At 43.9% G+C, this 24,818-nt stretch overlaps 2 protein-coding genes across 2 annotated transcripts; one reads left to right on the top strand and one right to left on the bottom strand.

The window, feature by feature from the left end:
* Window positions 1-131: 131 nt before the first annotated feature.
* LOC135534203 (cysteine--tRNA ligase, cytoplasmic-like) lies at window positions 132-23,017 on the top strand. The gene is given in 23 exon segments (XM_064961294.1): window positions 132-236; window positions 2,506-2,736; window positions 6,993-7,084; window positions 8,409-8,506; window positions 10,943-11,039; window positions 11,136-11,234; window positions 11,492-11,641; window positions 12,005-12,145; window positions 12,645-12,733; window positions 12,847-12,968; window positions 13,060-13,301; window positions 13,536-13,665; window positions 13,793-13,896; window positions 15,102-15,199; window positions 16,463-16,652; window positions 17,080-17,152; window positions 19,504-19,552; window positions 19,554-19,570; window positions 20,308-20,388; window positions 20,506-20,562; window positions 20,565-20,632; window positions 20,981-21,064; window positions 21,166-23,017. Coding segments are annotated over 23 exon segments (2,463 nt in total). The 5' UTR covers window positions 132-214; the 3' UTR covers window positions 21,295-23,017.
* A 1,054-nt stretch (window positions 23,018-24,071) lies between these two features.
* On the bottom strand, window positions 24,072-24,741 carry LOC135534202 (solute carrier family 22 member 18-like). The gene is made up of 2 exons (XM_064961293.1): window positions 24,624-24,741; window positions 24,072-24,380 (listed from the first exon to the last, which is right to left on the bottom strand). Exons 1-2 carry the CDS (start codon window positions 24,736-24,738, stop codon window positions 24,193-24,195), a joined length of 303 nt encoding a protein of 100 aa, XP_064817365.1. The 5' UTR covers window positions 24,739-24,741; the 3' UTR covers window positions 24,072-24,192.
* Window positions 24,742-24,818: the final 77 nt, after the last annotated feature.

Raw genomic sequence — 24,818 nt, 5'->3', positions numbered from 1 at the left:
TGGTCGGGTAAGCGGGTCTTCTGAGCCGGCATACTCGTAATCACACACCCTCAAATGATTGGTTGTGACTGTGGTAACTAGTGACGACCATAAAAAACGGGAGGCAACGCGGGTGTCCAGAGAATACAGCCATTGGTCTAGACTAGACTAGAGAGAGAGAGAGAGTGTACGTCCGGGCACGTTATTGTTGCATCAGAAATTGCAGACTGTGGACATGTCAAGCTCGGGAGAGTTCGGTAAGTACTGAAATCGATGCATGTTTTTCATGTTTCCAAATATCAGCAGCGTCTCTTCAAGGTAAATGCGTGTTCTCAGAATATAAATTATTGGATGTTGGCTACGGTAAGGCTAGCTATTTATATAGGCAATGAAATGAATGCCATTCTACACACATCTATAGCGTAATTGTGCAAAATGGTACGCAGCATCATCTGGAGATGTGTGTAACAAAAGTTAAACATTCACCTTCTGCTACCATTTCTGTCAAGCCGTCTACGCATCCAATTCGATGCATACGTGATGCAACAGCCAATCTGGTGGACACTGTCGGTGTGATCAAGCGTCACGAATGTATTTAAATCAAAGTGCCGTCCAGCTAGTAGTACTATTAATGGTTATACTACCGTATTACTGGAAAGGGCTGAATCAAGCTTTCGCTTTCACAGTGAATGTCCAGAACATGAGTCATGAGAGTGACGGTAGATTTGGGTATTCTGTGAAAATAGTCGTGACCGGTGTACTGGTGGCTGCGTGATGCTCGGTACACCGGTCACGACTATTTTAGTAGAATAACGTTACTCATAGCTTACTGTCACTGTCTCCAGCGCTTGACATTGGTCGTGTGCTGGGAAGAAAATGTTCTGTATTGTCACATACACCAGACAGGTACAGTGAAAATGGACATTCATTTTGAAAGCGAAAATTCAATTCAACCTTTTCCAGGAAATCTGTAGAATAACAATCAATTGTACAAGCTAGCGAAATGGCTTGTGAAAATATCTGCTACTACTGCTAGCTAGTGGTCTACAAACAGTCTCTCGACATTGGGATCTCTCCATTGGTAACCCTCCTGCTGTGTTCCGGTCGAATTAGACGATTTACAAGGTTTTGTTTCTCTGAAAAATGTAGTTAATTTAATCTGATTGTCATAAGGTTCCATAACTTTGTCCACACAGGGGATCTGAACACACCAAATACATTTGGATGATTTTCATTACATTTTGGGTGTTTTATTTAACTTTTGTACACCTCTGGTGTTCCTGGTCATTCGACATTAATGGGTGAGACTACAATTAGTGTATAACATTTTGTTCAGGCACATGTCCATTCCTCAGCTGGACACACTTCCATCTCCCAGACCCCTGCATCCATGTGTATTTGAGCACACACACCCCTTCTTGGTTTCCATGGCAGCCCCCACCGGAACCTTTCCCCAATAGAATCTTTCCCCCAAGGGATCCACACCTGTTGGCATTTTCACAAACAATCGCAATATTGTTTCAATAATATATAGAGCTTTTCTCACAGCTCTGGTATATAAAGCTTTTTTGAGGCCTTGCTCACAATTCATTCTGTGGCAGCACAATGACCAAACGATATACTGTATGTGGGGCTCTTGATCATATCTTTGATCATGACACTGGTGAGGAGGAGAGAGTCCTTGTTAAACTTTGATACAAAGTAGTCTGTGATAAATAGCACTATGTTTCATCTGAGTATTTGCTATAGTCAAAATAATCCATACATTATTATTTTTTTAAACTCAAAAAGGAGTTGTATGAGCTCAGGTCAATGAGGCCTACAGGCCATAAATATCAAATAGAAAGAAGTTCAACACTTGTAATGTTCACAAGAACTTGATGAAAAGATCTAACACAATATTAGGTGATAATATATGTATTAATATGGACTCATAATCAGCTATAATGGGGGGGCGGTCATTTTGGACCGGGAACACAGAATGAATTATAACATGAAAGGAACACAACAGGAGGGTTAACGGAATACGTTCAGAATTCCTACAGCGCTGTTATGATCTTAGTACAGCTGTGTCCTAACATAACCAATGATGTGGTCAAAACACCAAAATGGAAGGTTAATACAGCATTGTTTGTTTTGTCATTTGAGTATTTGTAAATAAACCATGAATATACTGTGTACATAAGGCACATCTCATTGCATCCTGTAACTCTGTTTATGAATTGAACAGGTTAGACTCCCATCCCCCAGTTCACCAAACAAAGTGACAGGGTCAGGTTGTTGAAATGATAGCTTGGACCTTTAAGTTAATACACCAAATCAGATGAAATAGTCAAAGCTCTTAGCCAGTTGTCAACTTTCAGATTGCATTGATCAGCAAGACAGTTGATTAACATATACAGCAGCACAACATTCTTGGGCATCAATTCTTTGCCTTGTCTAGAGACGAAACCAATCCGAAATTAGTTTTGGTTTTTCAAAGGTGTCTTGTCTTTGGGTGAATGTGTGCCGTCTTGTTTTCCACAGCCTTTGATTATGGCTTCTTGCTGCACACAAGTGAGGAGGCCACAGCCACCGTGGCTCTGAATGAGTACCTGAGCTCCCGCAGCTACCTGGCTGGGTTCAGCCCCTCTCGGGTGGACCAGGAGGTCTTTGAGCTCCTGCACAGGCCCCCGGCCCCGCAGCACGTGCACGCTCTGCGCTGGTACAGGCACATAGCAGCCCTGCAGCGGGAGACCCCCGGCCCAGATAGCAGCAGTGAGTAGAGTCCAGGGCCCATGGACAGGATAGGGATGCTCCCCTTAGACTAGAGGAGCCCACTGCATAAGGGCAGTCATGCCCCCCCCCTAGACTAGACCGATAGTGCATGGTCACTTTGGAATGTCGTTAAGGTTAGCTATTTAAATAGTCAATGAAATTAATGTCATTCTTCTACCTACCTGATCAGGCATCCCAAATGTATTTAAATCAGGGATGGGCACCTTTGAGGGGGTGGGGGCCACACAAAAACAGATCTCATCATCAGCGGCTGGAGTGGATTGTGGGTAAAGGTTGAATTTCACTTTCACAATGAATGTCACCTTTCACTGCACCTATCTGGTGTATGTGACAATACAACATTTGTTATTTTCTTCCAGAACATGAGTTATGACAAGTCCTGGAGACGGTGTCCGTAGCTAAGAGTATTCTGTGAGAGTAGTCCTGACCGTTGTACTGTTTGCTTCGTGATGCTCGGTATACCAGTCACAACTATTTTCACAGAATACTCATAGCTACTGTCTCCAGCACTTGTTTAAAAAAAAAAAAAATGTTTTATTGTCAAATACACCGGATGGGTACAGTGAAAGGGGACATTCATTGTGAAAGCGAAAGCGTAATTAAACCTTTTCCAGTAATATGGTAGTATAACCATAAATGGTACTAGCTGGTCACATTAGATCCAGGCTTCTGGCAATACCTTGTGTTCTGCTGACAGACCCTCTAAAATGTGATGCTACATGTAAAGCTGATGGGCCTATCCTTCATTATTTCAGCAGCAGTACATTGGGCAAGAGCTTCATAGAAGCTTAATAGTGTCAGATATATCCCAAGCCCCTGTTCAATAAGGACTCATAGTGTCAGATATATCCCAAGCCCCTGTTCAATATGGACTCATAGTGTCAGATATATCCCAAGCCCCTGTTCAATAAGGACTCATAGTGTCAGATATATCCCAAGCCCCTGTTCAATATGGACTCATAGTGTCAGATATAGGCCAAGCCCTTGTTCAATATGGACTCGTAGTGTCAGATATAGCCCAAGACCCTGTTCAATATGGACTCGTAGTGTCAGATATAGCCCAAGCCCCTGTTAAATATGGACTCATAGTGTCAGATATAGCCCAAGCCCCTGTTAAATATGGACTCATAGTGTCAGATATAGACTGTTCAATATGGACTCATAGTGTCAGATATAGCCCAAGCCCCTGTTCAATATGGACTCATAGTGTCAGATATAGCCCAAGCACCTGTTCAATATGGACTCATAGTGTCAGATATAGCCCAAGCCCCTGTTCAATATGGACTCATAGTGTCAGATATAGCCCAAGCACCTGTTCAATATGGACTCATAGTGTCAGATATAGCCCAAGCCCCTGTTCAATATGGACTCATAGTGTCAGATATAGCCCAAGCACCTGTTCAATATGGACTCATAGTGTCAGATATAGCCCAAGCACCTGTTCAATATGGACTCATAGTGTCAGATATAGCCCAAGCACCTGTTCAATATGGACTCATAGTGTCAGATATAGCCCAAGCCCCTGTTCAATATGGACTCATAGTGTCAGATATAGCCCAAGCACCTGTTCAATATGGACTCATAGTGTCAGATATAGGACCTGTTCAATATGGACTCATAGTGTCAGATATAGCCCAAGCCCCTGTTCAATATGGACTCATAGTGTTAAATATGGACAGATATAGCCCAAGCCCCTGTTCAATATGGACTCATAGTGTCAGATATAGCCCAAGCACCTGTTCAATATGGACTCATAGTGTCAGATATAGCCCAAGCCCCTGTTCAATATGGACTCATAGTGTCAGATATAGCCCAAGCACCTGTTCAATATGGACTCATAGTGTCAGATATAGCCCAAGCACCTGTTCAATATGGACTCATAGTGTCAGATATAGCCCAAGCACCTGTTCAATATGGACTCATAGTGTCAGATATAGTCCAAGCACCTGTTCAATATGGACTCATAGTGTCAGATATAGCCCAAGCCCCTGTTCAATATGGCCTCATAGTGTCAGATATAGCCCAAGCCCCTGTTCAATATGGACTCATAGTGTCAGATATAGCCCAAGCACCTGTTCAATATGGACTCATAGTGTCAGATATAGCCCAAGCACCTGTTCAATATGGACTCATAGTGTCAGATATAGCCCAAGCACCTGTTCAATATGGACACATAATAACATTTGCATGATTAGCATTTTGCAATCATCGAAGTCTAACGTTCTTTTAGTCCTGTATTCATTTGTCAAGTGTTAACGGCTCGTGGCAGGAGGACCACCGCTTGGTTGTTTCACTGGACTCTTTCCCATCCCTGAATTGTTTTGTTTTTTTCATCACACTTGTGTTCCTTCCTGTGTGGGTTTTGTTTGTTTTTGACACGCACTTTGAGGGCTAGCTAGTGTGTTGCTTTCCACACTTCACCCCACGCAAACTAAGTCTACTGGTAGCAGGCCTGTATCTTTGATGAAGGCCCACAGACTGCATGGTGTTCCTGTCTGGAGACCAGGGGTGGTTGTCAACAGACTGCATGGTGTTCCTGTCTGGAGACCAGGGGTGGTTGTCATCAGACTGCATGGTGTTCCTGTCTGGAGACCAGGGGTGGTTGTCAACAGACTGCATGGTGTTCCTGTCTGGAGACCAGGGTGGTTGTCATCAGACTGCATGGTGTTCCTGTCTGGAGACCAGGGGTGGTTGTCATCAGACTGCATGGTGTTCCTGTCTGGAGACCAGGGGTGGTTGTCATCAGACTGCATGGTGTTCCTGTCTGGAGACCAGGGGTGGTTGTCATCAGACTGCATGGTGTTCCTGTCTGGAGACCAGGGGTGGTTGTCATCAGACTGCATGGTGTTCCTGTCTGGAGACCAGGGGTGGTTGTCATCAGACTGCATGGTGTTCCTGTCTGGAGACCAGGGGTGGTTGTCATCAGACTGCATGGTGTTCCTGTCTGGAGACCAGGGGTGGTTGTCATCAGACTGCATGGTGTTCCTGTCTGGAGACCAGGGGTGGTTGTCATCAGACTGCATGGTGTTCCTGTCTGGAGACCAGGGGTGGTTGTCATCAGACTGCATGGTGTTCCTGTCTGGAGACCAGGGGTGGTTGTCATCAGACTGCATGGTGTTCCTGTCTGGAGACCAGGGGTGGTTGTCATCAGACTGCATGTCTGGAGACCAGGGGTGGTTGTCATCAGACTGCATGGTGTTCCTGTCTGGAGACCAGGGGTGGTTGTCATCAGACTGCATGGTGTTCCTGTCTGGAGACCAGGGGTGGTTGTCATCAGACTGCATGGTGTTCCTGTCTGGAGACCAGGGGTGGTTGTCATCAGACTGCATGGTGTTCCTGTCTGGAGACCAGGGGTGGTTGTCATCAGACTGCATGGTGTTCCTGTCTGGAGACCAGGGGTGGTTGTCATCAGACTGCATGGTGTTCCTGTCTGGAGACCAGGGGTGGTTGTCATCAGACTGCATGGTGTTCCTGTCTGGAGACCAGGGTGGTTGTCATCAGACTGCATGGTGTTCCTGTCTGGAGACCAGGGGTGGTTGTCATCAGACTGCATGGTGTTCCTGTCTGGAGACCAGGGGTGGTTGTCATCAGACTGCATGGTGTTCCTGTCTGGAGACCAGGGGTGGTTGTCATCAGACTGCATGGTGTTCCTGTCTGGAGACCAGGGGTGGTTGTCATCAGACTGCATGGTGTTCCTGTCTGGAGACCAGGGGCGGTTGTCATCAGACTGCATGGTGTTCCTGTCTGGAGACCAGGGGTGGTTGTCATCAGACTGCATGGTGTTCCTGTCTGGAGACCAGGGGCGGTTGTCAACAGACTGCATGGTGTTCCTGTCTGGAGACCAGGGGTGGTTGTCAACAGACTGCATGGTGTTCCTGTCTGGAGACCAGGGGTGGTTGTCATCAGACTGCATGGTGGTCCTGTCTGGAGACCAGGGGTGGTTGTCATCAGACTGCATGGTGTTCCTGTCTGGAGACCAGGGGTGGTTGTCATCAGACTGCATGGTGTTCCTGTCTGGAGACCAGGGGTGGTTGTCATCAGACTGCATGGTGTTCCTGTCTGGAGACCAGGGGCGGTTGCCATCAGAATAGAGTGGTGGCTCGCATACCCTCAGACAGTTGCCCGCTCAAATCACAAAAATTAATCCAGAGATTTGAGGGAATTCAATTCCATATGCCCTCTTCAGAGAAAAGTTTGCCTAATGTTGTTATTAAATATGTCCTCTGTTTTTTTAGTAAAGGGAAAGAGGGTCCAGCACCCCTGGTCTGCCCCAGCCGGGTCCAACCTGCCAAAGCTGCGACTCTACAACAGCCTCACACGCACCAAGGTGACATGTTAACCTTCTTTTGTTTTGCCCGGTGGAGAGCCATTTTGGATGGCTGAATCCCTACGATCAAATAGGAAAGAAGGACACTGGTGGTCAATGTACAACATAAAGGTTTACATTTCCCATCTCTGTAGCTCAGTTGGTAGAGCGTGATGCCAGGGTAGTGGAGATTCCAAAGACCATACATTTGTGTGGATGTCGCTGGATACAAGTGTCTGCTAAATCCCATACTGTTATTATTGGATAAATGGACTGTTAAATACCAGACTGTTATTATTGATTAATACCAGACGGATAAATGGACTGTTATTAATACCAGAATGTTATTATTGGATAAAAGTGTCTGCTAAATGGACAACATAAAGTTATTATTGGACTTGTACATTTAGATCCCATCTCCAGTGCTCAGTTGGAGAAATGGTGACGCCAGAATGTTGGGTTCGATTCCAAAGACTGCATACATAGAATGTGTAAATGCATGTTATTAATACCAGAATGTTATTATTGGGTAAAAGTGTCTGCTAAATGTACTGTTATTAATACCAGACTGTTATTATTGGATAAAAGTGTCTGCTAAATGGACTGTTATTAATACCAGAATGTTATTATTGGATAAAAGTGTCTGCTAAATGTACTGTTATTAATACCAGACTGTTATTATTGGATAAAAGTGTCTGCTAAATGGACTGTTATTAATACCAGACTGTTATTATTGGATAAATGGACTGTTATTAATACCAGACTGTTATTATTGGATAAATGTACTGTTATTAATACCAGACTGTTATTATTGGATAAATGTACTGTTATTAATACCAGACTGTTATTATTGGATAAATGGACTGTTATTAATACCAGACTGTTATTATTGGATAAATGGACTGTTATTAATACCAGACTGTTATTATTGGATAAATGTACTGTTATTAATACCAGAATGTTATTATTGGATAAATGGACTGTTATTAATACCAGAATGTTATTATTGGATAAATGGACTGTTATTAATACCAGACTGTTATTATTGGATAAATGGACTGTTATTAATACCAGACTGTTATTATTGGATAAATGGACTGTTATTAATACCAGAATGTTATTATTGGATAAATGGACTGTTATTAATACCAGACTGTTATTATTGGATAAATGGACTGTTATTAATAGCAGAATGTTAATATTGGATAAAAGTGTCTGCTAAATGTTATTATTGGATAAATGGACTGTTATTAATACCAGACTGTTATTATTGGATAAAAGTGTCTGCTGTTATTATTGCGATAAATGGACTGTTACAACAGCCCAGAATGTTATTAATGTACAGACTGTTATTATTGTGTTTGTTCCCCAGAATGGAAACAAGGTGTCGTGGTACTGCTGCGGACCCACTGTCTATGATGCCTCTCACATGGGACATGCCAGGTAAAGTTCACTTCAGGAAGTAACAAGACGAGCAGTTTGTGACAGCCACACCTCGCAGCAAAGAGCACTCCAATAGTTTAGTCCAATAGCTATAGTATAATAGGTGTAGCCCAGTAGGTATAGTCATAGTCACTATAGTCGCAGCAAAGAGCTATAGTATTAGGTCCAGTATATAGGTTTAGTCCAATAGTCTATAGTCTATAGTATAATAGGTGTAGCCCAGTAGGTATAGTCTATAGTCCAATAGTCTATAGTCCAATAGTCTATAGTCCAATAGGTATTGTCCAATGGGTATAGTCTATAGTCCAATAGGTTTGGTCTATTGTCCAATAGGTTTGGTCTATTGTCCAATAGAAAATATTACTGACCGTTGCACTTGGTACAACACGGTAATTACTATTTTCACAGAATACTCCTAGCTACCATCTCCATCGCTTGTCATGACTCATGTTCTGAAGATTATAATAATGATAGATGTATTGTCACATACACCGGATGGGTACAGTGAAAGGGGACATTCATTGTGAAAGCGGCGACATTTTCCAGGAATACGGTAGTATAACCATAAATGGTACTAGCTGGTCACATTAGATTCAGGCTTCTGGCTATAGTCAATAGGTTTAGTCTGTAGTCCAATAGGTATAGTCCAATGGGTAAGTCTATAGTCCAATAGGTATAGTCTATAGTCCAATGGGTATAGTTTATAGTCAATGGGTTTAGTCTATAGTCCAATGGGTATAGTCTATAGTCCAATGGTCATAGTCAATTATAGATTCAATGGGTTTCTATAGTCCAATGGTATAGTCTATAGTCCAATAGGTATAGTCCATAGTCCAATAGGTATAGTCTATAGTCCAATGGGTATAGTCTATAGTCCAATGGGTATAGTCTATAGTCCAATGGGTTTAGTCTATAGTCCAATAGGTTTAGTCTATAGTCCAATGGGTATAGTCCATAGTCCAATAGGTTTAGTCCATAGTCCAATGGGTATAGTCTATAGTCCAATGGGTATAGTCTATAGTCCAATGGGTATAGTCTATAGTCCAATGGGTATAGTCTATAGTCCAATGGGTATAGTCTATAGTCCAATAGGTTTAGTCCATAGTCCAATGGGTATAGTCTATAGTCCAATGGGTATAGTCTATAGTCCAATGGGTATAGTCTATAGTCCAATGGGTATAGTCTATGAGTCCAATGGGCTGGTCATAGTCTATAGTCCAATAGGTTATAGTCTATAGTCCAATGGTTTAGTATAGTCTATAGTCCAATAGGTTTAGTCCATAGTCCAATATATAGTCTATAGTCAATGGGTATAGTCTATAGTCCAATGGGTATAGTCTATAGTCCAATAGGTTTAGTCTATAGTCCAATGGGTATAGTCTATAGTCCAATAGGTTTAGTCCATAGTCCAATGGGTATAGTCCAATGGGTATAGTCTATAGTCCAATGGGTATAGTCTATAGTCCAATGGGTATAGTCCAATGGGTATAGTCCAATGGGTATAGTCCAATGGGTATAGTCTATAGTCCAATGGGTATAGTCCAATGGGTATAGTCCAATGGGTATAGTCTATAGTCCAATGGGTATAGTCTATAGTCCAATGGGTATAGTCTATAGTCCAATGGGTATAGTCTATAGTCCAATGGGTATAGTCTATAGTCCAATAGGTATAGTCTATAGTCCAATAGGTATAGTCTATAGTCCAATAGGTATAGTCTATAGTCCAATAGGTATAGTCTATAGTCCAATGGGTATAGTCTATAGTCCAATGGGTTTAGTCTATAGTCCAATAGGTTTATTCCAGTAGTCACAAATAGAAGAAGAAACCAGAAATATGTCATGAAAATGCAGGTGAGGTGGCAAACCTGATAAGGGCTCACAACTCACCTAACTGGCATTAAAATGATTTTAAAGTTGCAGTATGTACCTGACCGACCCAAACCAAATTCACATAGAACAGATCTACAGTTTCTTAGACAATTTTTTTCTACGTGTGGTATTTCTATGCTCCCCGTTCTTAAGTTTTGGTTTTGCATCTTTTACTTTGGGTTTTGTACAGCAGCTTCAAACAGCTGAAAATACAACCGTTTGTGGTTATGGGAAATATATTTCAGTGGTCTAGATGGTACGATGAGTCTCGACACCACACTTGTTTGTTTTGTCACAGAAACTGAAATTAGGCGAACTATTTGAATTTCAGCAATCAGTAAATGGGGGGGGAGTGATTTCTGCATAGTGCATCTTTAATGATTACATTTTGATAATGACATTTTGATGGAACAAAGGTCATACTTTCCTGACTCATAACTGGTTCTGGAAAATAATAGTCTAGAAGTAACACTGTTTCCTGCTGTAGAACCTTTTAGATCAGTTTCAGTGTTTGAATGTTAAGATGTGTGTCCAAGTCAAATGATTTTATTTCTTTTTGTGTTTCAGATCTTACATATCTTTTGATATCCTCCGACGGATTCTGATGAACTATTTCAAATATGACGTGTTCTACTGCATGAACATTACTGACATAGATGACAAGGTAACCAGCAGTGGTACAAAACAACACGTCTCGCCCTTCTGTCGTGAAAACTAAACCGTTGGCTGAATGGTTAGCGATCATTTGTCTGTGTGTCAGATCATCAGGCGGGCCAGACAGAAGTACCTTCTGGAACAGTACAGAGAGAAGAAGCCAGCGGCTGCCCAGGTACTGCAGGATGTCCTTAGTGCCAGAGGGGTAAGACATCAAACTCTTTATAGTGTCTAGAAAGTTCATGACATAGGAATCCGTCATTATTTACAGGTGTGGCTACGTGATTGGTCAACTGGGGAACAGTGGCATGTCCTGGGCATACTCTCAGGTTCTAAAGTTCACCCCTGTAATGGGGGGGTGAGAATGAACCGTCCCATATATATATAGAGAGAGTGGTGAACTTGTGCGCTGGATGCCACATTACCACCTCTAACATCCCATTCACTCCATATCATTTGCAGCCCTTCCAGGCCAAGCTGGCCGAGACCACAGACCCAGACAAGAAACAGATGCTGGAGAGGCTGGACTCTGCCGTCGCTGCTGCTCTGGGACCCCTGCAGGGGGCGGTGGAGAGCAAGGCTGGGGAGGCTGACATACAACGCCTGGCTCAGGTAAGATCTCCTCCCTGCTGTACAACATGGGTCTCTACGGTTCCTGACGAGTCTAATACACTTCCAGAGGTTTGGACTGAGTTACCTAGTCAAGTCACATTTGATTGTCTCGACCCAGTCGAGGGGAGGACGGCTCATGATAATGGCCCGGAACGGAGCACATGGAATGGCATCAAACACCTGGAGACCATGGAAACCAGGTGTTTGATGTATTTGATACCATTCCACTGATTCCGCTCCAGTCATTACCACGAGCCTGTCCTCCCTGATTAAGGTGACACCAACCTCCCGTGCGACGCATTTTATGAAAAAGAACACCAGAGACAAACGAAGTCAAATGTGTTCTTTTGGTTCTTTTTGAAGGTGTTACTGGAGAAGGCCAAAGACCTGCTGTCTGATTGGTTGGATGCTCAATTTGGCAGTCAGGTGACCGAGAACTCCATCTTCTCTCTTCTTCCAAAGTTCTGGGAAGGGGAGTACCACAACGACATGGACGCCTTGAATGTAGGTGGAAACACACACAACCCATATGTTATCATTCATATAACATTTATATTTATAATAAATTGTTAATTGTATTTTACTATGAACTTTTCTAGTGTCAATGCTCATTATCAGATGAGTCATCTTGAATGTAGGTGGAAGCACACAACTATTATGTCACATGACCTGAATTGTAACCTTTTTATTTTATTCAAGGTGTTTTTATCAAACTGTCCTCTTTTCCTTTTTATGTCAGGTGGTTCAGCACCATCCTCAGATAATGTCTTCTCATTTCTGGATAAGAGTTAAAACACAGGATCAAATCTTATGTCACACGATTATGCAAAAACACAGGGCCCTATCTCATAAACCATACAGTATTTTTAGCAGTAATATAACATGAATATTTGTAATTGTTAATCATATTCTACTATTAAAATGACTACATTTCTAGTGCCAATCTGATGATGGTTGTTAAAATGACTGATTCCCCCACCTCTTCTGTGTGCAACCCCACCAGGTCCTTCCCCCAGACGTACTCACCCGCGTCAGCGAGTACTGCCCAGAGATCGTGGACTTTGTGAAGAAGATCCTAGACAATGGCTTCGGGTAAGGGAGAGATGGTCTCTGTTATCATTCAGGCCCTCCTCTAATTAGTTTTAAAACAACTCTCAGTTCATCCTTGTATCTCTGTCGGCTTCTTTTGATTTTCCCGTCGGCAGGTACGAATCCAACGGTTCAGTTTATTTTGACACAGCCAAGTTTGCCACCAGCCAGAAGCACGCGTACGGCAAGCTGGTACCTGAGGCGGTCGGTGACATGAAAGCTCTGCAGGAGGGAGAGGGTAATAATATCGATCATTTATAAAGAGCTTTTAAAAAACCACAAAGTGCTACAATGTATGTGAGTTATTGGTCGTCCCCTGTGTCCTGCAGGAGATCTGAGTGTCTCAGCAGACCAGCTCAGTGAGAAGAGGTCGCAGAATGACTTTGCCCTGTGGAAGGCCTCTAAGCCGGGGGAGCCGTCCTGGGACTCACCCTGGGGAAAGGGTCGGCCTGGCTGGCATATCGAATGTTCCGCTATGGCTGGTTCCATCTTGGGAGAGTCCATGGACATCCACGGGGGAGGGTTTGACCTCCGATTCCCCCATCACGATAACGAGTTGGCTCAGTCCGAGGTAAGGGTTTTGCCTCAAGTAATCTGTTTCTATGACATGGACAGTGTTCTGTTTGTGCACTCAAAGTGTGCACTTGTTCACTCCCCCTCTAGGATTTGAAAGCATTGGCCTATAGTAGCAGCAAAGTCCACAAGGGCGAGTGAATGAGTGTACACTTCAGGGGAGAAGGGTAGGGAATTGGAATGTAACCGTAGTATTCAAGTTGAACAACAAGCAGGATACCTGTCCACGCAGGCTTACTTTGAGAACGACCACTGGGTTCGCTACTTCCTGCACACTGGTCACCTGACCATCGCAGGCTGCAAGATGTCCAAATCTCTCAAGAACTTCATCACCATCAAGGATGCCCTGGCGAAGAACACAGGTGAAGAAACTTCTCAGTAGCCATTAAAACAATAGCATTATGTTAATGTGGGTGTCAGGAGTGTGTGTGTGTGTGTGTGTGGCGTCTGCGTGCAAGCTAACAGCTGTTCTCTGTGTGTTCCCCTCAGCTCGGCAGCTCCGTCTAGCCTTCCTGATGCATTCCTGGAAGGACACCCTGGATTACTCCTCCAACACCATGGAGTCGGCTGTCCACTACGAGAAATTCCTGAATGTAAGTGATAATATAGCCCAGAGGTACTTCTCTCTAGTCTTAAACAGGTAGGTCAACATTTTGGTCCTTTTATGTCTCTTGTGTGTAGTTTGAAGGTAGTTTCTGGAGCCCAGGGCCTGCGTTAAGGGCAGGTCTTAGGGGGCTTGGCCCACGCTACCCGTCTAAATAAAATATTTCAATGTTAATTATTTATTTGTGTGACGGATCATCTGAGCGAAACAGCGCCCCTCTGTCTCAGTATGTGTGGCCCATGTTATCATTTTTTGGGGCCAGACTGCTACATATAAGCTGCTTTGCCCGCTGGGATGTTTTCTCCGGTGAGATAGTTTCAGACACTTGTGAATTTAAGGAAAGTTGCCCGGTGCACTGTTCGAATGCTGTAATTTTTTTATTAATTTATTTGACCTTTATTTAACCAGGCAAGTCAGTTAAGAACAAATTCTTATTTTCAATGACTGCCTAGGAACAGTGGGTTAACTGCCTGTTCAGGGGCAGAATGACAGATTTGTACCTTGTCAGCTCGGGGGTTTGAACTTGCAACCTTCCGGTTACTAGTCCAACGCTCTAACTACTAGGCTAACCTGCCGCCCCGAATCATTATTTGGGACAATTTTTATTTATTTATTTAACTAGGCAAGTCAGTTAAGAACAAATTCTTATTTTCAATGACGGCCTAGGAACAGTGGGTTAACTGCCTGTTCAGGGGCAGATGTACAAAGGTAACCTACTTTTTTTGAAGTGACTTGTTTAACAATCGGATGAAAACATCATGACTGGTTGTATTCATGACACATTTACTACGATACTATAAAACCCATAAAAGAAAAGTATGACTTGCAATACTCTTTTTGGCCAGATAGCATCAGATACATGGGTTAAACATACTGAGACAGAGGGCGCTGTCTCGCTGCTTGTTGGAGCGCGTCTCTGTCAATTGTGGAAGTCAAATGCCTGTCCAACTGATTCATTCTGGCGCCGGCTCTGATAGGGCCATCGCCAACTCCTCCATTGTCCCTGTCTGCAGACTGGAAGTGTACAGGAGCAGCTAGCGTGTTAGCGTGTTAGCCTAGGAGTGTTTATTTTCATGAAATTGTTTTAGTTTTTCTTCTACTCTCCGGCTCGGAGGACACAAAGTGCACCTGTTCGAGTCCGCTGGCCACAAGGGGACTTTCTTTCTTATTTATTCCTCTTCCTCTCCTCAACAGGAGTTTTTCCTCAACGTCAAAGACATTCTCCGAGCTCCCTGTGACGTCACCGGACAGTTTGAGAAATGGGAGGCAGCAGAGATGGAGCTCAACGAGAGGTGAGAGGAGAAACGTCACAAGCCTGGTGTTAATAGTCGATACGACTTCGTTTTGAAGGTTTGGTAATAATGCCTTTGTTATGGGGTTGTTAAAGTCCCTTGGAGCTTGTGGCCTGGAAGGACCTTTAAAATAAAAAAACCTGTCTTATGAGGCATGGCACACAAAAATCGAAACATCTGAAAGCTTCAATAAGGTTTCAATGTTTCGAGCTTCATAACAGGATTTTGGTGAAGAGTTCTGATATGACCTTAGTAGTCATTAGTCATTCCATGTAATGTCATGTTTTATGACAAACCTGTGTTGCAGGTGTGAGGGAGTACTCTAACAATGTACCACTTAATCATCTGTTCTGAATGACTGCCCCCTGGTGGCAGCTCCATGTGTAGACTAGAGAGGAAACCCCCACTAGCATTGTCCCTGTCTGGAGCTTCTATGAGAGTAAACCCCGCCCACTCCTCCATTGTCCCTGTCTGTAGTTTCTATGAGAGTAAACCCCGCCCACTCCTCCTGTCCCTGTCTGGAGCTTGTCCCCTCCACTGTCTGTAGTTTCTATGAGAGTAAACCCCGCCCACTCCTCCACTTGTCCCTGTCTGTAGTTTCTATGAGAGTAAACCCCCCCGCTCCTCCACTGTCCCTGTCTGTAGTTTCTATGAGAGTAAACCCCGCCCGCTCCTCCACTGTCCCTGTCTGTAGTTTCTATCCTCCACTGTCCCTGTCTGTAGTTTCTATGAGAGTAAACCCCGCCCCGCTCCTCCACTGTCCCTGTCTGTAGTTTCTATGAGAGTTTCTATGTAAACCCCGCCCGCTCCTCCACTGTCCCTGTCTGTAGTTTCTATGAGAGTAAACCCCCCCTCCTCCACTGTCTCCTCCACTGTCCCTGTCTGTAGTTTCTATGAGAGTAAACCCCGCTCCTTCACTGTCCCTCCACTGTCCCTGTCTGTAGTTTCTATGAGAGTAAACCCCGCCCACTCCTCCACTGTCCCTGTCTGTAGTTTCTATGAGAGTAAACCCCGCCCACTCCTCCACTGTCCCTGTCTGTAGTTTCTATGAGAGTAAACCCCGCCCACTCCTCCACTGTCCCTGTCTGTAGTTTCTATGAGAGTAAACCCCGCCCACTCCTCCACTGTCCCTGTCTGTAGTTTCTATGAGAGTAAACCCCGCCCACTCCTCCTGTCCCTGTCTGTAGTTTCTATGTCCCTGTCCCTGTCTGTAGTTTCTATGAGAGTAAACCCCGCCCACTCCTCCACTGTCCCTGTCTGTAGTTTCTATGAGAGGAAGGCAGCAGTCCACGCGGCGCTGTGTGACAACGTGGACACGCGCAGCACCATGGAGGAGATGAGGGCGCTGGTAACCCAGAGCAACACCTACATAGCCAGTAGGAAGAGCTCCAAGCTGCAGCCCAACCGCATGCTGATGAAGAGCATCGCTCTCTACCTGACTGACATGCTCAAGGTGAGGGAGAGCTTGTGCCGCATACCAGGGGGTGTATTCATTCATTGCACACTGTTGCAAAATGTTGTTGCCACCAAAATGAGTTTCTATTGGACAAATTCAGTTCCTCCCTGTTTGGTTCCGTTTGGTTCCGTTTGGTTCCTAGTGAATACACCCCGGTATTACACTCACAAGACCAGAGCTGAAGTCGGCTGTTCCAGATAAACCCATTTTGAAGGGCATGACTAAACAACGGTGCCATCACGCAAATCTCGTGAACACATTCAGTAATTAAACATGAGAAGCGGCGATGTAGAAAGTGAAAACCTGGGTCACGTGATATTTACACCACTATAGCTAAGATGGAAACCTATTCAGTGCTTTTACTTATCAGGGGACCACATCCCTTTTGTTCTGATGAAGTTCTCTAACCCCGTCTGTGCTGTAGACCTTTGGGGCCATTGAAGGGACCGAGCCTATTGGATTCCCAGTGGGAGGAGATGGTCACCATGTGGATGTAAGTATTGCCCTGGAGATACCAGGCTGCTATTGGATTCCCAGTGGGAGGAGATGGTCACCATGTGGATGTAAGTATTGCCCTGGAGATACCAGGCTGCTATTGGATTCCCAGTGGGAGGAGATGGTCACCATGTGGATGTAAGTATTGCCCTGGAGATACCAGGCTGCTATTGGATTCCCAGTGGGAGGAGATGGTCACCATGTGGATGTAAGTATTGCCCTGGAGATACCAGGCTGCTATTGGATTCCCAGTGGGAGGAGATGGTCACCATGTGGATGTGGGAAGATGGTCACCATGTGGATGTAAGTATTGCCTGGAGATACCAGGCTGCTATTGGATTCCCAGTGGGAGGAGATGGTCACCATGTGGATGTAAGTATTGCCCTGGAGATACCAGGCTGCTATTGGATTCCCAGTGGGAGGAGATGGTCACCATGTGGATATACAGTGCCTTGCGAAAGTATTTGGCCCCCTTGAACTTTGCGACCTTTTGCCACATTTCAGGCTTCAAACATAAAGATATAAAACTGTATTTTTTTGTGAAGAATCAACAACAAGTGGGACACAATCATGAAGTGGAACGACATTTATTGGATCTTTTAAACTTTAACAAATCAAAAACTGAAAAATTGGGCGTGCAAAATTATTCAGCCCCCTTAAGTTAATACTTTGTAGCGCCACCTTTTGCTGCGATTACAGCTGTAAGTCGCTTGGGGAATGTCTATCAGATTTGCACATCGAGAGACTGAAATTTTTTCCCATTCCTCCTTGCAAAACAGCTCGAGCTCAGTGAGGTTGGATGGAGAGCATTTGTGAACAGCAGTTTTCAGTTCTTTCCACAGATTCTCGATTGGATTCAGGTCTGGACTTTGACTTGGCCATTCTAACACCTGGATATGTTTATTTTTAAACCATTCCATTGTAGATTTTGCTTTATGTTTTGGATCATTGTCTTGTTGGAAGACAAATCTCCGTCCCAGTCTCAGGTCTTTTGCAGACTCCATCAGGTTTTCTTCCAGAATGGTCCTGTATTTGGCTCCATCCATCTTCCCATCAATTTTAACCATCTCCCTGTCCCTGCTGAAGAAAAGCAGGCCCAAACCATGATGCTGCCACCACCATGTTTGACAGTGGGTATGGTGTGTCCAGGGTGTTGAGCTGTGTTGCTTTTAAGCCAAACATAACGTTTTGCATTGTTGCCAAAAAGTTCAATTTTTGGTTTCATCTGACCAGAGCACCTTCTTCCACATGTTTGGTGTGTCTCCCAGGTGGCTTGTGGCAAACTTTAAACGACACTTTTTATGGATATCTTTAAGAAATGGCTTTCTTCTTGCCACTCTTCCATAAAGGCCAGATTTGTGTAATATATGACTGATTGTTGTCCTATGGACAGTGTCTCCCACCTCAGCTGTAGATCTCTGCAGTTCATCCAGAGTGATCATGGGCCTCTTGGCTGCATCTCTGATCAGTCTTCTCCTTGTATGAGCTGAAAGTTTAGAGGGACGGCCAGGTCTTGGTAGATTTGCAGTGGTCTGATACTCCTTCCATTTCAATATTATCACTTGCACAGTGCTCCTTGGGATGTTTAAAGCTTGGGAAATCTTTTTGTATCCAAATCCGGCTTTAAACTTCTTCACAACAGTATCTCGGACCTGCCTGGTGTGTTCCTTGTTCTTCATGATGCTCTCTGCGCTTTTAACGGACCTCTGAGACTATCACAGTGCAGGTGCATTTATACAGAGACTTGATTACATACAGGTGGATTGTATTTATCATCATTAGTCATTTAGGTCAACATTGGATCATTCAGAGATCCTCACTGAACTTCTGGAGAGAGTTTGCTGCACTGAAAGTAAAGGGGCTGAATAATTTTGCACACCCAATTTTTCAGTTTTTGATTTGTTAAAAAAGTTTGAAATATCCAATAAATGTCGTTCCACTTCATGATTTTGTCCCACTTGTTGTTGATTCTTCACAAAAAAATACAGTTTTATATCTTTATGTTTGAAGCCTGAAATGTGGCAAAAGGTCGCAAAGTTCAAGGGGGCTGAATACTTTCGCAAGGCACTGTAAGTATTGCCCTGGAGATACCAGGCTGCTTCTCGGCAGTCGAGGTGCTTTCAACATGATCTACTGTTGGGATTGGCCACCACCATCTCTCCTCAGTTGGTAGTGGTCCTCTGTTGCTCAGTTGGTAGTGTATGGTGTTGCTCAGGATAGAGGTTTGTGGGATCACCCATATGAATGTATGCTCTAAGTCACTTAAAATGAATCATATTGTTATTATTATATCCGTGTTCTCTGTTGTGATTCTGTGGGTAGTCAAGCTAACTGAGGCTGCTTGCAGATGGAGACCACGATATGCCCTATCTGAAGGTGCTGTCAGACTTCAGAGAATCTGTCACCCAGAGAACAGAATGGTAAATGACTAAGTTATTCAACAAAAATACTAAAATTGAACACAGTTGCCTGTTAGAAATGTGAGGCTTGTATACTGTCCTGTTCTCTCTGTCTCTGTTCTCTCTGTCTGTGATTCTGTGTTCTCTCTGTCTCTGTTCTCTGTCTCTGTCTCTGTCTCTAACTGTCTCTGTTCTTGTCTCTGATGTTCTGTCTCTGTTCCTCTGTCTCTGTTCTCTCTGTCTCTGAAGGTGTCTGTTCAGACTCTGTTCTCTCTGTCTCTGTTCTCTGTTCTCTGTCTTGCTCTGTTCTCTCTGTCTCTGTTCTCTCTGTCTCTGTTCTCTCCTGTCCTGTTCTCTCTGTCTCTGTTATTCTCTCAAAAGTTCTCTCTTGAACTGTTCTCTGCTCTGTTCTGCTCTGTCTGTGAGTTCTCTGTCTCTGTTCTCTCTGTCTCTGTTCTCTCTGTCTCTGTTCTCTCTGTCTCTGTTCTCTCTGTCTCTGTGTCTCTGTTCTCTCTGTTCTCTCTGTCTCTGTTCTCTCTGTCTCTGTGTCTCTGTTCTCTCTGTCTCTGTTCTCTCTGTCTCTGTTCTCTCTGTCTCTGTCTCTGTCGGTCTGTGTTCTCTCTGTCTCTGTTCTCTGTCTCTGTTCTCTCTGTCTCTGTCTCTGTTCTCTGTCTCTGTTCTCTCTGTCTCTGTTCTCTCTGTCTCTGTTCTCTCTGTCTCTGTCTGTCTGTGTTCTCTCTGACTGTCTGTGTTCTCAGTGACAGAGGTTCTACAGCTGTGTGACGTGGTCCGTAATGACACCTTACCTGAGCTGGGGGTGCGTCTAGAAGACCATGAAGGTAAATGCACTGACCACAATATGCACACACACACACACACACACACACACACTATAGATCAGCGAAAACTAGTAGCAGCCACAGTGATGACTGGCTGTGTTGTCTTGTCAATGTCAGGCCTTCCCACTGTGGTGAAGCTGGTGGACAAAGAGACCCTGCTGAGGGAGAGGAATGAGAAAAAAAGATGGAGGACGAGAAGAAGAACAAGAAGGAGGAGGCTGCCAAGAAGAAGCAGGAGCAGGAGGTTAGTAGGACCATAGAGATGGATAGAGGACTTCCACCAAAGATGATGAGTCCTCTAAGGGAGAGTCCTTTATCTATGGCAGGACCACTGTCTTCCGAGTCCTCCACTAACTGATCTGAGAGCAGTATTAATGTTAGTCTCCTGTCCTAGATGCAGGTGTATTGATGTGAATCCTCTGCTAACTGATCTGAGAGCAGTAATATTGATGTTACCAGCCTCATGTCTAGATGCAGGTATATTGTGTCCCCTCTGCTAACTGATCTGAGAGCAGTAATACTGATGTTACCAGCATCATGTCTAGATGCAGGGATATTGATGTGTCTCTGTTCATGGTTGGTTTCATCACAGTTGGCCAAACTGGCGAAGATGAAAATCTCCCCGTGCGATATGTTCCGCTCTGAAACCGACAAGTATTCCAGCTTTGACGAGACGGTAAATATCCAACAACTGTAAACTTCCTTGATATCTGGAGTGGCTACAAGGCTTTATTGAACATCAAGTGTTTTAACAGACACGTACTGCTCCTCCAACAGGGTTTCCCCACGCATGACGTGGAGGGGAAGGATCTCAGTAAGGGACAGACCAAGAAGCTGCGGAAACTCCACGAGGCCCAGGAGAAACTGCACCAAGAGTATCTCCAGACCAATCAAAATGGCTGCTGAGAGTCCTGGGCCTCGTTCAGTTGTCAAACGTTCTCGAATGTCACAGATGGTTACGCCACTATTGTAGTCGACATGATTCCTGAATCTACACGTCAGAGAGAAGCATGTTTGTTTTACATGGCATATTTCTATCTGAACGTTCCCGAACCGTTGCGTCCTGCTGAACACGCCCCCTGGAGGACGCTGCTCCGCCCCCTCCCGCGCTCCGCCCATAGCAATAGTTCTGTCCTCATTTGTCGTTATTCAGTTCCTCCAATCATTTTCTTTTTTTGCTAAATCAACAATTCCCTGCATATTATGTGAGTGGTTGCAAATTTGACCAATCACCGCACTCCGAATAAAGCAGTCCAATCGTCGCAATATTATCGCATAAAATGTACCCATCACCACAGCACAAAGAGAGAGCTTGCAATTTCAACCAATCACCTCACATTTACCGTGTAATATAGTTCATTCAAGCCACACGACAAAACTTTTCCCTCATCAGTGTATTTTCCAGACCAATTGTACAAAATCATCGTATATCGCCATGCAGAATCATCGTATATCGCCATGCAGAATTGCAGTAGCAAAATACAGCTTTTTTTTTTCTCTCAGAAAATTACACAAAAAAAATCACTGTGAGTTCCTGGAGGGCCTGACTATTGGTGATGCTGAGGCCAGAGACCCTGGGTGTGTTTCAATAGTCTAAAGAATGATCTCCTCGTCTCCTCTTATCCTGAGTTGACAAGTCAGTACGGTGGAGGGTTATTTTCCTTCTCCTCTCCACCTCTTTTACATTAGAGCAGGTGAAAGGTGAGGAGATGAAACCGCATTCGACTATTGAGATGCATCCACCCTCCCAGTGTTTAAGACCTTGAGACACAACCTGGGCTCCTCTGCACTGCACTCCATGGGGTCACTTTAAAGGGTTGGTTCAATCAAAATCAGTAATTAATACATTTTTTTGTTTTGTTTTTGTGATTGACTGCAACTACAGTTCAGATTCAGTTCCTTTCCTACAGCTTCCACCGGCCAGGTTGGTATTGATAACCTCAGTTTCACTTGTTTTAGCTTTAACTAAATTGCGTGCCAAAATGAACTCTGCGTAAAACCACGCCTGGGGGTGGTCGATAGCGACACTAAAGTGTGTCTGTGGTTGCTTTAGCAAAGTAATAATAACCTACTATTTGTAGTTGTAGACTCCCTGGCCCGACGACAACCTGCAAGCTGAAGAAATGATGACATTCAAGTGAACTATCCCTGTAGACAACAGTTTGTCTGTTGAAAGGGAAAATGAGTCCTCTGAAACCCTTTGTTGGCCCAGGCTTCCATGTACTGTAGATAGTTTTCGCTCTCCACTGCAAACTGCTATTCAGTGCTGTTATTGGTTGGCAGCGTGTCCTTCAGCCGTCCATTGAGGTTTCATTTCCCTCTCCACCATGACTGCATATCATTCCTTTTTTAAATTCTGATATTATGACAGAGAGGCCGGTGAGGTTGATACACAGTGAAGTTGAATTAATGCACGATTGCAATGCAGAGATGATCACAGAAACATTTGTTCCAGAGGCTTCCTTGGGGGTTTTGGTCTTTTACATGACAAAATAACATGCTTTGAGCAGGTGTTAGGCATGTTACAACGATAGCAGAGGGATGAGACATCTTTTATAGAAATATGGAATTTGTGAGACCTTGAAATAAACATAAAAAATAAAAATAAAAGCTTTTTCACCAAACATTATTTTGTTTCTTCAGTTTTTGAAATGGTTGAGCAAATACTAAATTGAGATTCTGTAGAGCTAACACAACTACAGCAGTGACCATCTACTAGTTACTAATAGATTGGGTTTATTGCCCCCCTCCACACACACACACCACCTTCTGTTTGACAGAAACACAAAAATCACATCTGCAGAATCAACAAAGGATTTTATATGTAAGTGGCATCTCCAGCAAACAACTGGTCTTCTGAACGTTCCAGATCCCAGAGATGTTCCATACACACACAAAGCTTTTTTTCTCAAATGTTGTGCACGTCCCTGTTATTGAGCATTTCTCCTTTGCCAAGATAACCCATCCACCTGACAGGTGTGACATCATGAAGCTGATTAAACGGCATGATCATTACAGGACAATAAAAGGCCAGTCAAATGTGCAGGCTTTTTTCCATTAAAACAATACTACAGATATCTCAAGTTTTGAGGAAGTGTGCAATTAGCATGTGACTGAAGGAATGTCCACCAGAGCTGTTGCCAGAGAATTGAATGTTTTTCTCTACCATAAGCCGCCTCTATCGTTTTAGAGAATTTGATAGTACATCCAACCGGCCTCACAACCGCAGACCACGTGTATGTCGGCGTGTGTGCGAGTGGTTTGCTGATGTGAACAGAGTGCCCCGTGGTGTTATGGGCAGGCATAAATTACGGACAATGAACACAATTGCATTTTATCGATGGCAATTTGAATGCACAAAGATCCCTGTAGCGAGATCCTGAGGCACATTGTCGTGCCATTCATTCACCGTCATCACCTCATGATTCATGCACGGCCCCATGTTGCAAGGATCTGTACACAATTCCTGGAAGCTGAAAATGTCCCAGTTCTTCCATGGCCTGCATACTCACCAGACATGTCACCCATTGAGCATGTTTGTGATTATCTGGATCGACGTGTACGACAGCGTGTTCCAGTTCCCAGCCAATATCAAGCAACTTCACACAGCGATTGAAAGAGGAGTGGGACAACATTCCACAGGCCACAATCAACATGAACTGTAACTCACAACAATTTCCTAGTTTTTACTATGTTGCATTTTATATTTTTGTCCATTATAGAAATATAATTACATTCTCTGATAATATAAAATTATATTTAGGTCACTTTTAAAATGCCCTATGTATTTAAGTCTGTGGAATGTCATTCTCTGTGCTCATCTTTGCTGTTGACCATATTTCTAAGCATAAACACAAACACGACCATGTTCACGGCAAACTGGATGAACCCAAAAGAGGCCACTCCGTAGTTGTGATACAAGAAGCCTCCAATAGTGGGGCCGATGGTGCGGAGCAGAGACTGCACAGAGGCACACAGGCCCAGCATCGTGCCTGCAGAAGAGTGAATAGAACCAATCAGAAAAATGTCCAGAGCAAAACAGACAGAAGTTGCACTTCAATGCTCAACTGTTTCTTTCAGAATGTTATGACACCAAGTGTGATTCTTTCTCTGTAGGCAATTTTTTTTAAACGTTTTTTTGTTGTTGTTGTTAGGTTAGCCAATGATTTACTGTTTAACTGATACCCCCCTTCACATTTCTCAACATATGTGTTTGAAACACTTAATTGTCTCACCGGTATCGGAGGAAGGCACAGTCTTTGTCAGCATGCTGTCAGTGATGACGTTGAACACGCTGAGAGAAAACATCATGGGGAGGACGATGAAGCAGAACTGGAACACGTTGGCCATGAAGACCTGCCAAGGAGAGAACCAAATGTTAGCCATGAAGACCTGCCATGGAAAGAGAACCAAACGTGGAGAGAACCAAA

The sequence above is a fragment of the Oncorhynchus masou genome, unplaced genomic scaffold (genome assembly GCF_036934945.1).
Source record: "Oncorhynchus masou masou isolate Uvic2021 unplaced genomic scaffold, UVic_Omas_1.1 unplaced_scaffold_3127, whole genome shotgun sequence".
In the NCBI taxonomy this organism is placed as follows: domain Eukaryota; kingdom Metazoa; phylum Chordata; class Actinopteri; order Salmoniformes; family Salmonidae; genus Oncorhynchus; species Oncorhynchus masou.
The sequence above is the reverse complement of the archived record's forward strand: the minus strand, read 5'-3'. Positions and strand labels throughout refer to the sequence as shown.

Excerpts from the sequence above, each read along its gene's own strand:
- LOC135534202 (XM_064961293.1), bottom strand. The coding sequence starts at position 24,738 with ATGGCCAACGTGTTCCAGTTCTGCTTCATCGTCCTCCCCATGATGTTT. Across the intron at positions 24,381-24,623 it reads TGTGCCTTCCTCCGATACCG|GCACGATGCTGGGCCTGTGT; the intron begins GTGAGACAATTA and ends ACTCTTCTGCAG.